This window comes from Terrapene carolina, unplaced genomic scaffold (genome assembly GCF_002925995.2).
Source record: "Terrapene carolina triunguis isolate 2854851 unplaced genomic scaffold, T_m_triunguis-2.0 Scaffold84, whole genome shotgun sequence".
Lineage (NCBI taxonomy): Eukaryota > Metazoa > Chordata > Testudines > Emydidae > Terrapene > Terrapene triunguis.
In genome coordinates, this window is record NW_020664435.1 from 40557147 (window position 1) to 40574308 (window position 17162).

A 17162-nucleotide genomic window follows, 5' to 3' on the forward strand; every position below is an offset into this window, starting at 1 on the left:
GAACGAGTTCTACCATGTACATTCTTCAGGTAAAAGGCTCATTATATTGTTATAGTTCCATGATAAATAAGGAAATTAAAACAGAAAATAAAATTAAAACAACATTAAGACTCCCAATCAAAATGGAAGAACGAACAGTGTGAATTAGACTTGGGCTCTGGCATTGTCACCCCGAGAGTATTGTTAAAGAAACACAGCATAGGCAACATCATGTGCGGAAAGCTCTGACAATCAAAACACTAATGCCAGAACACAAAGGGTTTTTTTGTCTACAAACTCCAGAATTATTCTAACCTGCTTCTGAGTACTTTTTAATAACTGATTTGGTTGGGGGTGTTCTATTATTTATGTCCACCCCCTCTTTCAATAAGCCACCATGGAGGAAGTTTCAATTTTGTACTAAACCTTAATGTTACTCCATAGAATTGCTACTAACAAATCTTCATATTTGCTCTCAGAGCACAGGTTGAGTTACCTCAGAAATTACATTCAAGTACAAAGACAGAGGCAAAAACCTTCAAGCCAGTTAGAGAAAATATGGAAAAAAGAGGCTGTAAGTCAAAGAAAAATTTGAAACTGAAGATTTTTCATTAGAGATACATATTTGAATTATACGTTTGCTTTAGTATTCACAATTCAATCTACAAGTGATCAAAAGTGCGGTCGAAACAGAGGGACAAAAGATTTACCTAGTGAGTCATCAAAGTGCTTTATTTTATAAAGCCCTGCTCATGTCTGGAGTGTAGTCTTAGCTCTAGGAGATACAATGTGAATCTTCCTTACCCTGTCCAAATAAACAGTTTATCAGAAATAACGAGTGACAAAGACTGTTACAGACAAAAAGAATGCTTTGAGGTAAGCTTCTAAAAAGCATACACTAATTAGCAACAATTAAGATTTACTCAGATCATGTATGTGTACCTTGTTTTTACTTCAGGGCCTCTCTGCAGTCTCATAACTTTAAGAGCCACAGTATACTTCAGAAAATGGAACATTCATGAGATGCCACAGTTAACTGGGGTCATGAAGAGGGGACAAAAAAAATCAAGCCACACTATCAATGTATTTAAATACATACAATACAGAAGTGCACACATACATTACAGTGCTGTTAACATCCCTAAGTTAAGGGTAACAAAACCATGTGTAAAAAAAAAAAAATCAGTACACAGCAATAGGGACGGTATTGCCTTTGGCTGCTGACGATTCAGTTCTGCTTTTTTAATAGGTTTCTCTGAAGTAAACACTACATACATTATGCACAGTTGCAGTCTTAACAGCACTGACATTAAGTTACTGGAGAAGGCATCCTGGCACTCCTGGGTTGTTAAGTTATAAGTTATGGTGGGAGTTTGTTTTCTAAATTGCCTATAAAAACAACTGTTTCAATGAAGAGCTTTAAAGGCACAGCTTTTAGCACAGTGTATAAGTAGATAAACTTTAAGCATGTCTAATTTTGTGTCTCACTTTTTAAGCTTGGAACCTTTCAGAAAAAAATACAGGAAAGAAAGTAAATACAGTATCATTGTTTAAAATTTTTAACAGGTTAAACATGATCAGCACAGTTTTAGGCAATGTTTTATACAACCAAATTTGGGAAATACTAAAACCAGTCATTTTTTTAAGATGATAAAGAACATCTGACAAACACCCCTCAAAAACAACCTTTCTCAGTTTATTGTAAAAGAGACTATCGTGGAGGTGAATGAGACATTACTTTAGTACACTACTGCAAGTTACACCTTGAGAGATGACAAAGATTACTTCATCTGTACTGCAAAATAACTTTACATGTAAACTTCAAAATCACATACTGTACACAAACACTGAAATTCAAAAGTATCCCTGTTTTCCTAATAATGTAAACAGTAAAATTCAGGATTGATTTTTAGAGGGATAATTTATAATAAAATACCACTGTTTAAACAGTACAATATAAGCATTTAAAATTCGGATTCTCATTAGATTACAGGAGAATGGAGATTTCTATCACTTTGCTCACCTTCCTATGCTGGAAGATGTAGCTACTATTGCCCAAAACTATGCACTTCTTCAAATAAGCTTTTTTTCCCCTTGTAGCATTATTAGCTCATATATTGCAATAATATAACTGTATAACAATGAAAAAAACTTCAGGTAATAAAAGTGAAATAAGCAGGTTTTTCCCCTGACATAAATTCGCGACAGCAAAAACATATATGCAGCATGAATATGGCATTAGCTCTTTGTAAAACAAGAGACATTAGCTCTTGGACTCTTGGGAGTCTGGTCTTCCTGATGCAATGTGCTAATGAAAAAAAGAAAAAAAAAAAAAAAAAAGCAATGGAGCTAACAGAAAAGCTTCCAGCACCAAGGGTTTAATGTTGCTGCTATTTTTAAGGAGTGCCAGCGTGCAGGGTATAAGTGTAACATTTGCAGTAAAGGTTTTATTATTATTATTATCATCATTATTATCATCATGAATACTGTCTTGCATCCTTTCATTCAAAAAATAAACTGATCCACAGTTTACAATTTGATACCAATATTGTAGATTTAACATGCATTTACTCCTCTCCCACCCTCACACCTCTGCTCATTCATTCCATTTCAGCTAGTAGCATCGGAGTGTTGCCATTGCAATGCACTCTGAGTAAAGCTGATCTTTTCAATTAATTAATTAATTTATATATATATTTTTTGCACACACAAAAAAGTCAGAAATAGCTAGAACTATGCTGGGAATATCAGGCAGCTGTTAAAGTGAGTATTCCACCCCAAATTAGTCATCTTTACCAGCAGATGTAAACAAGGGGGTTGGCTTTCTGCAAGATGAGCACTTCTCTGAGTTCCTTTCTTTTCCCTACACTTGTAGCCACCGATGCTGTCCCCAGGTCTGGTGTTTGTCCTATGTAACATGATAGGTTACGTCAAGATATTGGCGATAAAGTCCAAGAAGCGCTTTGAATACTGTTCAGGGTTAACGGTTGAAATCTCTGCACCTGCCTATACAGGGGAGAAGTAAAAAGGTGAGGAAAAGCAGTTTTAATTGAATATTTTTGTATGGAAACCATTACTTAAAACTCCCTTGCAATTTTCAGTCCCCGGGCCCGAACCTGCAAACAGGATAGCAAAGGTAATTACTCCCATGCAGAATCCCATGGAACTCCAAGTGGTTTCGCACTGGAGTAACTGTACTCACTGCCATAACTGCAGGAGCAGTCCCCTCCTTTTAAAAGTGTAACGTTCTCTCTACCCTAACTAACCCTCTGAAACCTTTAAGCTCCCTTGTAATTTCTAGCATTTAATTACCATGATACAGAAAGAATCATCAGGTTTTCTTTGAACAGGTATCTTCAGATGGAAGATAACTCCAGATTAGGACTGACATCTAGTAATCACTGTTTGTTAATATATGGCAATCTGATAGGCTATTTTATCTTGAAAAGGCAAATCAGACTATTTTTGGATTGGTTGATAACAATAACTCGTAATTTTGCACTTCTATATAAGCTTAAATCCTGACTAAATTTAAGTCAATGACAAAACTCCCACTGATTTCAATGGGACCAGGATTTCACCCACAGTAGTTTTCATCTCAGGTTTTCAAAGCCCTTGACATATATGGGGAAAACTTGAGGCAGTGAATGGAGAGAGTCCCATTGACTTCAATAAAAGTTGGATCAGCACTTGAGCAGTAAAATTGAATACACATTAAATGCTGTGCATTGAAGAAGGTGAAAAAACCCTTCAAATAGAGAAGAATACATTTCCTAATCTCTTTCAGTTATTGTAATCCTAGGCATTGCTTACAACAATAGTAGATAAAATATTTCAGAGAGAAGTGAGTGGTTTTTTTAAAAGATGATTCAATTTAAACTTTGTTAGTAATCATCAGCTGATGATTGTACAAGGGCTGCCTCCACTTTCAGCTGTCTTTATAGTGTATGACAGAAATGATCTTTATAAATTCATTACTGGGATTTATTGCTGAGAATTCTAAAGCAACTGATACTATCAACAACGATGTTCTCCAGTTTTTGTTTAAAAAAAAAAAAAAAGGATAGCTAAGGGCCCGATACTGCAAATACTTACTGTATGTGTGCATTTTTACTCACAAGAGCAGTCTCACTGAGTAGTCAATGTGACTGCTCAGCTGGATAAAGTTACTCATGTTTACAGGATCAAGCCCTAAAATCGTGGCCCACAATGACAGAATCATAGAGATGTAGGGCTGGAAGGAACCTTGGGAAGTCATCAAGTCCAGCTCCCTGCTCTGTTGCAGGACCAAGTAAACACAGACCATCCTTCACAGGTGTTTGTTCAACCTGTTTTTAAAAACTTCCAGTGGTGGGGATTCCACAACCTCCCTTGAAAGCTTATTCCAGAGCTTAACTACCTTTATGGTCAAATAGTGATAGTCATATTGCCTTATCTGTATTTACAACAACACATATCCTTCAGACAAGGGATTTTAAGGTAGTAAAGCAATACATTTGAGTTTTTATGCCCCCCTCCCCCCAAATTTTATTTTACTAAAAGCCTGACAAAGTAAACCATATTATACATTTTGGAGTAAACTCTCAGCAGATTGGGCCAACAAATGCACAACCTAGTCATTATGTTCTTTATCATGCAATCTAATCCATAAGTGACTTCTGTGGGGCTGCATATGAGCACAAGGGTCTGCCATACAGATCTGTTTGAAGGATCAAGGCCTAAATGAAGACTTCCGCACACAGAGTTCTCTTTATATTTAACCATTTTTAAAAAGAGATGAATGACTTCTAGGTAAAACCACTGCTCAAATCAACAAAATGTTAAAGGGTTAGGCTATCTTTTGGCAAAGCTGTGCCTTGCGCTATGGAGCATTTGCAATAGTAAGAGGCTATTCAGCTCCTGAGATTTGCTCTTTAACTTGGCTACAAAGTTTAATGTGTTGGCTATTTGGAAAAATAATTCAGTATACTATAAATTATATATTTATCTGCATCTGGCATAGTACTTTTAAGATTCTTTCCCAATACAATCACAGGGTGAAAAAGAGTTTTCACCTTGTGGGATTTTGAGAGGACACTCTAGCCTACAACCAAAGTCACTGTGATAAATACTTGCCACATTCTGCAATGGATATATTCAGGTGTTTATTGCTATAAACCCAATTTAAAAAAGTCTCACAATACCTAGAAATGATATAATGATGCAGCAGCTATTGTAGTGTTCACCAATAATGAACACTGCTTGTGAGGGTGGGAAGGCATTTTCACTCTTAATATTTAACTTGTAACAATCACTTTCTAGTTTTGTATCACAATTATTTAAATATTTAATTAACAAAATTAAAAAGAAAACTTGACTTATTTTGCATCCTTCCATAAATCCCCAAAACTATGCTACAGCAGGGCATTAAATAGCAAATATTCAGAAGCAGTAATGGAATTAGAGAAAACAAACAGATACTTACACCATGTTTAACAGTTTTTGCAGCATGGGCAGCTTTCTTTTTTGCATCATAATGAGTAAGAATGTCAATAATGGCCATAAAGTATACCTCCTTCCTAGGTGCATCTGCAGAATGACAAACGTATTGCAGTCAGAATGTCTTTACAAGTGTTTTAATCAAGATTCCTTCTTTTGACATGTGACTAAAATTAAGTCAATCTTCAGGAAAGGGAGAGTTTAGGCTCAGGCCCTTTTGTTGTTCTTTTTTTTTTAAATAGTTTAGCTGCATTCATACATATGAAATAAAAGATAATGCAAAGTGCAACATTAGAAGACATAAGCCAATATTCCTTGTTAAAACCAACATGTATTTTCATTTCATCCACAATTATTTCTGGGATATAAATATAGAAAAATGGCCAAATACATACAGTATATATTTTGTAGACAGTGCTTGTGTTTCAACAATTAAGATCACATTTCATTTATGAATGGTAGAAAAATGGATTTACCAATATGTTTACAAAGCAGGGCCTTGATGGAAAGCAGATACTTTGTCTGCCTTGAACAATCCATGGTAACTTTAAATAGAAAGCATTCCTGCTCAGTGGTATGGACTACCTTAAAGCTCACTTGCTTTTTATGCAAAACAGTCTTCCATATGACATTTTCTTATTAGTACTACAAAACTGGGCTCAAAGTCTACAGATATTTTTAGAAGTAACAAAGTCTTTGAGATATAGGTCAAAGCAATGATTTGCTTTTTTCTGAACCACTGCTAACAGTATTGGCTTATCTACCACCGTAAAAAACAGTTATGTACAGCAAATAGATTTCCACCCCACAAAGGAGCTTTTCTCTTGGATTCTAAGAATCCCTGTATCTCCACACAGGATGCAGCACTGTAAACAGCTGAGCAAGTACAATAGCTGCTTGGGCTGTACGTAAACTGTTTTACTGTTTCCAGACATTACAATAGCCAAGAAATAAATTATATTAAGTATCAAACCCACAATATAGATGCCTTCAATTTTCTGTTGCACCAAAAATGAACTAATTTCCTTTTCTACAGAATGGATTATATTGTGCAATATAATTTTGTCTTTATGTGGTTATGAAGGCTTTGAGTTTTTGATTCAAGAATAAAAACATCTCATACATACAAATATTCACAGCAATACTGCTTACTTTCATGGCATTTTATTCCATAAACATCAATGGCTGGATCAAATTCCCCTGGAGCCAAAGGCTGTGAGCTGTTCAGTGTATTTCCTGGACTGTCTGGAGGCGTTCCAATAGGGTGGGTCCCATCACTTTCCCCTTCATCTTCTCCATCATTTTCTTCACACTCTACCTCTTCCTGTTCAGCTCTCTCAACATCATGAATTCCAAGCAGCAAGCTGTAGTCCATGAGTTTTAACTGAGCAAGGAACTAGAAGGTGATAATAAGCAATGTCAATATCACAGTGAAGTCTTAGATCTGACTGTGAACATAGGGAAGTATGTAAAAATGAAGGTCTACAAAGTAGAGCAAATATCTCTAAGAGAGGGTGGCTGGGATGGGGGCTAAGACTGGATTTAAAATAAGGGATATCTTCAGGACTGTTATGCCAAGTACAGAGGGGACAACCTGAAGTGTGGGAAGAGGCAGTGGGAGTAGACGAAAATGTCCATTTTAAATCAGGATGGATAAAAATCAATGATTCAAAAAAAAAATCGGATTTTTTTGATAAAATGCTTTTTGAGGAAAAAACTTATCTAAAGATAGTTTTAATTAAGATACATTATAGCTCAAAGATATCTCATCATGGAATAGGGATTAAAAATTCTAATTCTATAATATGAGACAATATATGCATGTAATGTTTAAGGAAAGTTTTGTAAATGAGTTCCATTAGTTCATGGATTAGGGACCCAATCTTATAAGGTTCCAGAGGCTTCTGTATAGATTTTTTAGGTTAATCTTTCTATCTACCCAATGGGACTCAGTGCTCAGTCTAGAAAACACCATCAAAGATGCTCAGTTTTGCAGTTCCCAAACTGTGGATGTCTCCCCAGAGGTAACATGCTTGTTAACAGCAAAAATGTTTTCAAATAAATAAATAATATATAGAGGTGAGAAATAGCAGACCTCAATTCTATTGTCCCTCTGCAAATGTGTGTACACAGAGTCAATCCCTTACCTCTCTCTAAATGTGCAAAGTGTCAAAAAGTTCAACGAATAGAAGATTGTTGGGGGTGGAATAGATCTGGACAAGGAGAAGAAGTCTGGAGATAAATTTGAGAAGCGAGGGACATATGCTTGTTTTGTTAAAATATTATATGTTTGATGTTGAAGAAAAATATCCAGAATACTTAATGTTGTTGTTTTAGTTAAATAAAACCATTTAAATGTCTGTCTGGCGATGTTCTCCTCCTAATACAGCATGGCAAGAAAATCCTCCAAATATTAATGATTAGCCTGCTGAATTGGAGATAGTTCACCTCCCAGTGACTTCATAAATATCTGCTTCAATTACCTTTGGTAAATGAAATAATCAAACAATCATTCATTTTCTGATATAGCTGTAAAGCTAATCTGAAAAGTTTTCAAAATAAATCACTTAAAAATGTACCTTCTAAAAATGAAACCTACATCTATATCTGAGTTGTGAAGAATGTGTGTTAACATTATAACAACCAACAAGAATGCACTTTTATGTAGAAATCCATGATTAGTCAGGAAGACTCGATTTAGTGATTTAAATAATAATTTAAATCATGAGTTAAATCAATTTGATTTAAATCAAATCCACCCTGTTTTAAATGTATTTTATTATTTTGCTATCTGAAAGTCACTATTACAGTTTATAACATCATTAGCACTGGGGGCTCAAGGGAGGTCAGGGACCCAGATGCTATAAATCAACACTAAGATGCACAAGCAGAGTTGTGCTGGGCAGCTTGCACAATGCCTGTATCATGCTTTTCTGTAGTCACTCTCATAAGCACCCACAATTCACATACATAGCCAAATATACAAATGAGGGTTAGATTTATCTTCATCCCACTGGAGCTACAATCTTTTAAAAATATTTTAGATAACATTTGAGGCAAAATGTGTGTATTTATCTGGATGAAGAGGCTACTAATGTGATACTGTAATTAGTAAACATGAAATGCAACATCCCAAAGGTCAAGCATAGCCTGCTGTATCACCCTGTTCTAGTAATAAAGTCTTCAGGAAAAGGAACATCTTTTCCCTCTTATGAATGATCAGTCTCACTGTTAGCCAGTCATTTGTCTCTGCTGTCCAGAGTTCCACATAACACCATGTTATCAGCTGTACTTTTGTTTCATAAGATAGTTCATTAAGGCCTGACCACAACATTCCTTTCCCTTTGGACTGCAGGCTCAATTCAAGAATCACACAGAGAAATGTGTTAAATGCTGTGCCCACTGAAAGTGGACAATGTAGCTTTTGGACCTACAGTTTGCTAAGTTCTACACAGCATAGGACTAGAACCAGGTCACATTCTCTTCATGACCACTGACCTGAGTGGCTCACAATCTAAATGAAACATTAGCATACTAGTTTTTGTATTTTTCAGTAGAGATGGAGGAGGAGAGGCATATGTCACATGGAACAGGAAGTCAACAGTGGAAGGCAAGGTGAAAAAAATGGGCTTGAGGAAAGAATTGAAGGAGAACGAAGACACCTGCCATACAGGAAGATATGAGGGTATCTCGGTAGAGGCAGACCCACCAATACTCCAGCTCCCTCTCAACTGCCTGCGGCTTGAGACGGTGCATCACAGCATCAGTTAGCTGAGCCATGCAACTTGCTACACCTCACTTTCTTGTACCTTTTTTCTTTTAGTTCTTTCTTAGTTATTTTTTCTTTTATTCGCAAGAGTTCATGCTTTGAGCAAGTTTTCTGCCCTCTTTCCTTGTTTGCCCATTTTGGACTCCTGTTTTTTTTTTTTTTTTTTCTAGGCCACATTCCTGGCCTCAAGTGCAGGTTATGCCCTATATCTGGGACTTCAATCCTTGCCAGACCTGCCACAGGTCCTTTCCCCTCAGCCACAGACATTCAAGCTGCGTCTGCTGTTTGGGAGAAAGCCATATTCCCTCTAAATGTAAAATCTGTTTAGGATTTAAAAACAGATCTGAAAAATTGAGGGAGGACAGACTTGAACTCCTACTCATGGAGCACTCTCTGAGCTCCACAGGGTCCAAGTCTCTTCCCGGTACCTCGGTTCCACCGACCACCTCTGCTTCTGCAGTGAGCAAAGATCCTGGAGGCTCAGGGATACTCCTCAGACCTTCCAAGAAGAAAATACCTTATTCTCCGAAACAAGAAAAGGGGAAAGACACCTCCATGATCTGGGTCTCAGGAGACCATGTCCCAATATGGAACTGAGGCTCCCATCCCTCTGGTACCGTGACCATAGTACCTGACTAAGACGACCTCATCACATACCAAGAAGCCATCTAGCACGGCACTGACATCGACACCTGACTTAGTGCCCCCAAAAGCCAGAACCCAAGGCAAAGTCCTTATTGGTACCAACTTCCATAGCCAGAAGCAAAAAACATACTGTACCTATTTAGGTGCAGTCTCCGGGACCACCTAATATTTTACTGCATCCAGGCACCTATCTCATGAGAACCTCCAAATCCTCAAAGAGCCCAAATCACCATTATGAAGAGGTAATGAGAGGTACTCCCTACCGATACTGACCCAACCTCATGAAACCTACTTATCCTCCATCCATTTCTTCAACAGTGACTCACCCTTCAGTACCGATAGTTCCCCTGCAGACTTTTTCAGGGATCCAAGAGATACTTCCAGCTGTTACTGTAACGACTTTCTCCAGCATGGCTTCACCAGCCTCCCTTTCTAACCTCAGTACCACTCAACTGTAGATCTCTTCCCAGGGCTAGGTACTGACTTAACCACCAATATATACTCACCTCTGCCCCAAGGGTATAGGGGATGACACCTCATCTGATTCAGAAGGGTCTTTACTTGGTTCCTCCACCTTCCAACCTCCCTCCCTAGAAATTCACACTGAAGAAGGAGCTTGTCGCAGGAAGTATGCCCTGATACCAATGGCAAGGACAATCTTGCACCATTCCCTTATGCTCTGCCACAATGGGCTTGCTGCAATGGTGTTCAACCTGTGGTCCCTATGTCTAAAGGGTCCACAAAAGACTGTCATTACCATAAAACAGTGGTTTTCAATCTGTGGTTCGTGGACTCCTGGAGGTCTGCAGACTATGTGTGAGATTCCAAAGGAGTCTGCACCTCCATTTGAAATTTTTTAGGGGTCCGCAAATAAAAAAAAAAAAAGGTTCAAAACCACAGGCTTACTAGAATTGCTTTCTACAGGGAGCCATCCCAAAAGAGGTCATTCATGTCAGGAACATCAACCGACACCTATAGATCTTGCCCCATGGATACATCCTCCAGAGCAGGAACTAGTGGAAGAGGAAAAAACTCCACCTTCTCACAAATCCTCCTCATCAATAGACAAGGCTGTCATCCCTCCCCAGCCATTCTATCCCAATTACTTCAAGGCTTTTCAAGAACTCATAAAAAAGGGTAACAGACACCTTACAAGTCCGTTAGAGGAGATTCAGGGAACACAAAACAACTTGTTGAATATCCTTCATTTATTTCCTCAGGGCAAGACTGCCTTGCCCATCAATGATTCTTTGCTTACTCCAACACACATAACGTGGCAAACTCCAGCCACTGTCCCATATATATGTAAACGACTCAACAAAAAGTATTACTCCCCCCCACCTCCAGAGGATCAATATTTCTTTTCTTCCACCCTACTCCCAACTCTCTGATAGTGGAGGCTGTTATGAACAGAACAGGTAACATCAGTCCCATTCAACACTAGCTGATAAGGAGCTAAAACAGTTGGACCTTCTGGGCTGTAAAATCATCTCTCCCATTTCCTGCCTTCCTGGGAGCTCATCACCTCAGACAGATGGATCCTAGAAGTAATTTCCACTGGCTATTCCATCCAGTTCAGCTCCTTACCATCTACCAGCACCCTTTCCTGCCCCTCTTCAGGGACCCCTCTCATGAAGACCTATAGAAACATTGAAAAGGGAGAAATGACAAGATTTGTCAAGATCCTGGTTGTGAGGAGAGAAGGAAAAGGAGGAATCAAAGATAATACCGTGATTGCATGCTCAAGTGACAGGGAGAAGCATAAAGTTGTCAATGTTGATGAAGAAAGGGAGCAGGAGGAAGGATTAGGGGGAAGTTTAAGGAAGTGACAGAACATCCATGAGGTGATGCTAGCAACAGGAAGAGATGTGAGCCGGGAGAGAGGGGGAGAAGTCAGGGATGGAGAGGTAGATCTGAGTGTTAGCACAGAGGTGATGAGATTCCACAGGCGTGGATGAGGTCAGTTGCAGGAAGAGGGGACCAAGGACAGATCTTTGAGAAACCCCAACAGAGAAAGAGGATTGAGCTATTGATGGTCAGGCTGAAAGAGCAACCAGGAAGGAAACAGTAGGAAAGGACAGTTGTAATGGACACTCACAGAGGGTCTCAATAAGAAGTGTAAAAAGGCAGCAGAGACTGAAGAAACTCAGCATGGAGACGAGATCCTCACACTTGTAAGGGAAGAAGAATTCCTTAGTGTCTTTTGTGGGGACAGTTTCAGTAGAGTGAGAAGCCAGATAGGCGGGAATTTAATAGGGAGCTGGAGTAGAGGACGTCACTACAGTGGGAACAGACAGCTGGCTCAAGGAGTTTGGAACTTAAGGGGAGGTGCGAGATAAACCCATAGTTACAGAGAAGTGGGGTCAGTACTCACTGAGAAAGGGGGAAAGCTAAACTGTACAGACTGAAGACTGTTATACTTTGTGTATTTAACTGTAAATATTGTGGAATAAAATTTTATTATATGTTATTCATTTGTTTAAAATACATTCTCAAACTTGGGAGTTTATGCATTGGGTAGAAACTGCACTCACTTTTTTGAGCAGTTAAGCAGAACTGCCTATCTAAATAAGAACAGGGTAACTGATAAAAGAAAATAAGGTCAAATTTTGTCCTCCCATTATTGGGATCAGATGTCAAGTCACTTCACCACAGTTGTCGGCATACAAATTTAATGATCCTTCTGTATGGATTTCAAAACTGTGTAAACACTATAAAAGTCACTCAGAATATGACTAAGACTGACCTTCTAAAGTCTGCCATCATATTTAAAATATAGTAAATGAAAGCTATGTAGCAGACCACACTCGATCCATATTTTGGAGATACAGCTACTGTATTCATTGCATTTCTTTACATCTTGTGTGCGGCCTATTTATTGTAAAAAATTTAGTCAGCAAAAATGTTACATGCTTAAAGAAAGGCTCAAGAATTTAAGTCTAAAATTTGACCTATCCTAAAGATGCTAAAAATTGGAGGACAAATACTTTGGATTAATATATTTTATATACACATGTGAATATATGAATGTGTATGAATTATATCAAAATCTATCACCCCATTGATGAGAAATTAACCTCCAGACCATTCTGTAAATGTTACACACACAATATTCTGTGCTGCTTTGCAACAGCTTTTAACTGATAAACACAAATCCCAGAGCTATGCTAATATCAGACAATTATGTCAATGTTCAAAAAAATTTCAATATAAAAAGTGAAGGCCCTGTAAGCTTGAGTTATCAGTTCTATTCTAAAGATGGGGAAATATCTCTTAACTTTATTTACTGAATAGATAGCTATGATAAAATTATTTTACTCTGAGAGCCAAATCAGCATTTTAAGAATTAGTATTAAAAATAACACAAACCAATATTTTTGTATTGAATGTTGACTATGTGTTCAATATAGCAGAAGCATACAGTATTAGAATAACGAGAGGAAGTGTACACAAACACCTAAGGCACTCATACTACTGTAATTAGGATGGTATAAAACTAGACGATTGACAGGTAAATTGAATAGTAGATGGAATAAGCACAGGAATGGGAGTTGGGAGACCTGCGCTCTCTGCCGCTGATTCAATGCATGGCCTTGGGAAAGCCACAATTTCTCTGTGCTTCAAGTTTCCCCATCTGTAAAATATAACTAACAATACTTAGCTCACTCCATGTGGTATTATGCCTGTAATGCATTTTAAATCCAAGCATGTATCAGGACATGGACAATGTATGACAACCATCTATGGTAGAAGGGATCTTTATTAAGTGATCACTCCTGAAATCTTAGATTGTGTTTCATTTAAAGAGGTCTGTGCGGACAAGTTTATTTTTACCCAATACATTTATGAACTACAAATGTTTTTTGCACAGCTGTACATATGACTTGTTGCACAGTGTGGTATAATTATATAAAAATCAAGCAGATTACATTCTTACCTCCACATCCTTTTTGAGCTTTTCAAGGAACACCTTTTTGTTGTTTTCATCAATATAAATCTTTTGGCCATCGTTAATAAAATCATTGTCTTTGAATGTTGGCAGCTCTTTGGCCTAAAACAAATGCAAAATCCAAAACCAATTAATAGAAACTAGAACACAAATATGAGTACATTGAAATTGCTTCTTCAATCTGGATCCATAGAAAAAGGTTGTGCTCAGGTCACAGCAGGACTGAATATACACCGCACCTCAAATACAAGATGTCACTAATGACCAAAAGAGGGCACTAGTGAGCTATGACAATTGAAAGCACTAACATCAAATGCAGATAGGTAAAGCTTCATTCAGTGTAATCAAATACACCTGCATCATATTCACTTGTTCACAAATTTAATAGAATTCTAATTTGCTTTCACAGTTCACCAATGTTGTAAAGAAGTCTGCTAATTACAGAACTCACTCTCAGTAAATTTAACTATGAAGGAACTATTATTATCCATCCAGTGGAACAGCTTCAATGGGAGAGGGAGCCCCACATCAGAATTCCCATACCTAAGTGGTTAGAGCACTCTCCTGAGAGGTGTGGGAGACCCCTGTTCAAAACCTCTCTCCCCCTTCAGGCAGAGGGGGGAACTGAACCCAAGTGTCCCACATCCCAGGTGAGTGCACTAACAACTAGTCTAAATATCAGAAGGTGGGAAGTAGCAACAGCAGCACCACCTCCTTCTCTGGTCACATTTTGAATGGGACCCAATCTAGCAGGTAGCCCCTGAGCGTGCCTAGTTGATTGGGCACCATGGACACTTTTCTGCTTATTTTTCTCCAGTTTGTGGTCTGCCCTGGTGCTTAGGCAGGAGGTAGCTGTTTGGACAGTAGAGTGAGGCAGCAATGTGCATGCCCAGAGGCAGAAGCTTAGACACCAAGAAAACTTTTACTGAGAAAATTTAGGCACTGAGTGACTTTAGGCATCTATAGGGTTAGGCGTCAGCCTAGCATGAGTTTTGTGGATTGCACTGGTGCCTAAAACAATGATTTAGGCACCTAAGTCTGGGGTTTAGGTTCCTAAGCGCCTTTGTGGATCTGAGCCTTTGTGACTAACTTCAATAGAGCCAAGATTTCACCCCCAGTCTGCAAGTCTTTCTACTGAGAGTAAATAAGGGGGGGGGGAACACCCCCCAATACCTAAAAAGCAAACAGAACTCCCCCCATAGTTAACAACGGCCTACGGGAATGTTTCCTGTAGCTTCAAGAAAAACATGCCAACACATTGCTTATAAACCTTATTGAATACAGTACTTTCCAATGTACCACTTAATTTTGTTCTTCATAAATCCAAGGAGGAAAAAGTGGCCTAGAGGTTCTTTTCCTCTATTCCCCCCTCCCACAAAAAGCAAAGGATTCAAAGTGACACTATCATAGCAGACAGGCCCCAAAATTTAACTCTCACAAATATTTTTATATCTCCCTCTAATATTGAAAAACTCTTGCCTCCAAACAAAAGAGGGGATAGGATGCTTTAATTCCACAATAGCAACAAACTCCTTTCCTCGCGTTTGTTCTTGTGGATTGTGTGTTATTCACCCTGGTGTGAATAACATAGCTGCCCTTGTTCAGAAAATGACTCCCCCTCTCTGCATACCAAGAGATTATTAAAAAAAAACAACAACAAAAAACCCTGAAGATTTTTAAATAGAGATAGGCCCAAACTGAACCCTTAGATCCCAACAACCGTGAACTTTGGGAAAGTTGAGCTTTGAACTTGGCAGGTTTGGGATACATTACTTTCTGCCTTGTTAAAATGTCCTATAACTTTGTTCTTAGAGTCCCTCCCATTTTGTTAAAAAAAAAAAAAAAAAAAAAAAAAAAGACATTTGTGAAGGAATTATAGGTTCCCATCCATCCATGCCAGATTTCAGAGAAGAAAAATTCAGTCTGAAGCACTCTGGTGTTTAACCCAAAGGCGTTAGGGTAGTATCTGGAAGGTTTCTTAGAAGCCAATAGTGGGTTGCTGTTTATTATAATGTGACAGAATACATCAATTATCTCCCTGGCCAGCTTGGATAAGTAGTTTGGGATGGAAAAGAAGAGGAAAGAGCAGATAAAATATTCAGGACTAGCAGCTGTAAAGCTTATTGCTCTCCATCTAGGAAATTATTACATAACTATGTAGGCTGACTTGGCAGATGAGGATGGAGGGACGCTGCCAAAGCCAGAAGGATCCAGTGAGTGGGATGTTTAAGACTGGAGGGAGGAGACTGATATGGAATTAGATGAAAACTTGAGACAAAGCAATGAAAAAATAAAAGCAACCAAACTCCCTTTCCTTCCAGCACAGAAGTCACTATAATCCTGATTTTAGAATATTGTTGTATTTAAAAAGTCATAGCTAATTTATTGTTGTATTTAAAACGTCATAGCTAATTTAGAACGACACTTAACAAACAGGGACTATTAACACATTAAACAAATGATAGGGAAGCAGAGGAAGGATGGTCTTACGGTTAAGACAGCAAGCTCAGTTCTGTGCTGCGCCACAGACTTCCTGAATGACACTGGGGGAGGCAGTTAGGCCTTGTCTTGATGGGTTAAAAAGGGCGCATCTTTCACTCAAGTTAGCTTACCATGACAGACAAGCCCTCATAATGCTTATTAAAATACAGGCTAAAACTTTTGAAGGCATATTAGCGATCCATGTAGTAGCCTAGGAATCCCTCCCCCTACTACAACACTGACAATCCAATCATGTTTAAAGACATATTGGCTAACACAAATGAAAAACATACCCTTTTAGCCTTCAGTACAAGGCCTTAGGGGGAGATTTTCAAAGGCACATCGGGAGTTGGACTCTTCCCTGCACTGAGACTTTCAGTGGGAGTTGGGTGTCTAACTTCCCTTTGTGCCTTCGAACATCTCTCCTTAACCATTCTGTGCCTCAGTTCCCATCTTTAAACCTGGGATGATAACACTAGGGTTACCATATGTGGAGTGTCCAAAAGGAGGACACTCCACGGGGCCCCGGCCCCGCCCCCAGCACCGCCCACGCCCCAACTCCACCCCTTCCGCAAAGTCCCCGCCCCAACTCCGCCCCCTCCCCTGCTTCCCGCGAACATTTGATTCGCGGGAAGCAGGAAGCAGGTAAGCTAGGGGGTGGGTGGGGGGGCGGAGGTGGGGGGGGGGGGGGGGAGGAGGCCCGGGGCCCCGGCGTCTCTAGCCTGGCTCGGCTCGGACCCTGGGGTGCCGGCCCAACCCCCGGCCGAGCACCCCCGGGCCGGCCCGCACCGCTGGCCCCCGGCCGGCCAGCACCGCCGGCCAGCACCGCTGGCCCCCGGCCCGACCACCGGCCAGCACCGC

General features: G+C 39.2%; 1 protein-coding gene across 1 annotated transcript in view; it reads right to left on the reverse strand.

Moving 5' to 3' along the window:
- Nucleotides 1–633: 633 nt before the first annotated feature.
- The window catches only part of PIP4K2A (phosphatidylinositol-5-phosphate 4-kinase type 2 alpha), a 201586-nt gene continuing 185057 nt past the window's right edge, over nt 634–17162 (reverse strand). Inside the window, exons 7-10 of the mRNA XM_024199516.2 lie at nt 13809–13922; nt 6610–6853; nt 5444–5547; nt 634–2985 (exon numbers count right to left, since the gene is read on the reverse strand). Coding sequence (XP_024055284.1) covers nt 2905–2985; nt 5444–5547; nt 6610–6853; nt 13809–13922 — 543 coding nt within the window. The 3' untranslated portion in view covers nt 634–2904. The remainder of the gene's footprint in view (nt 2986–5443; nt 5548–6609; nt 6854–13808; nt 13923–17162) is intronic.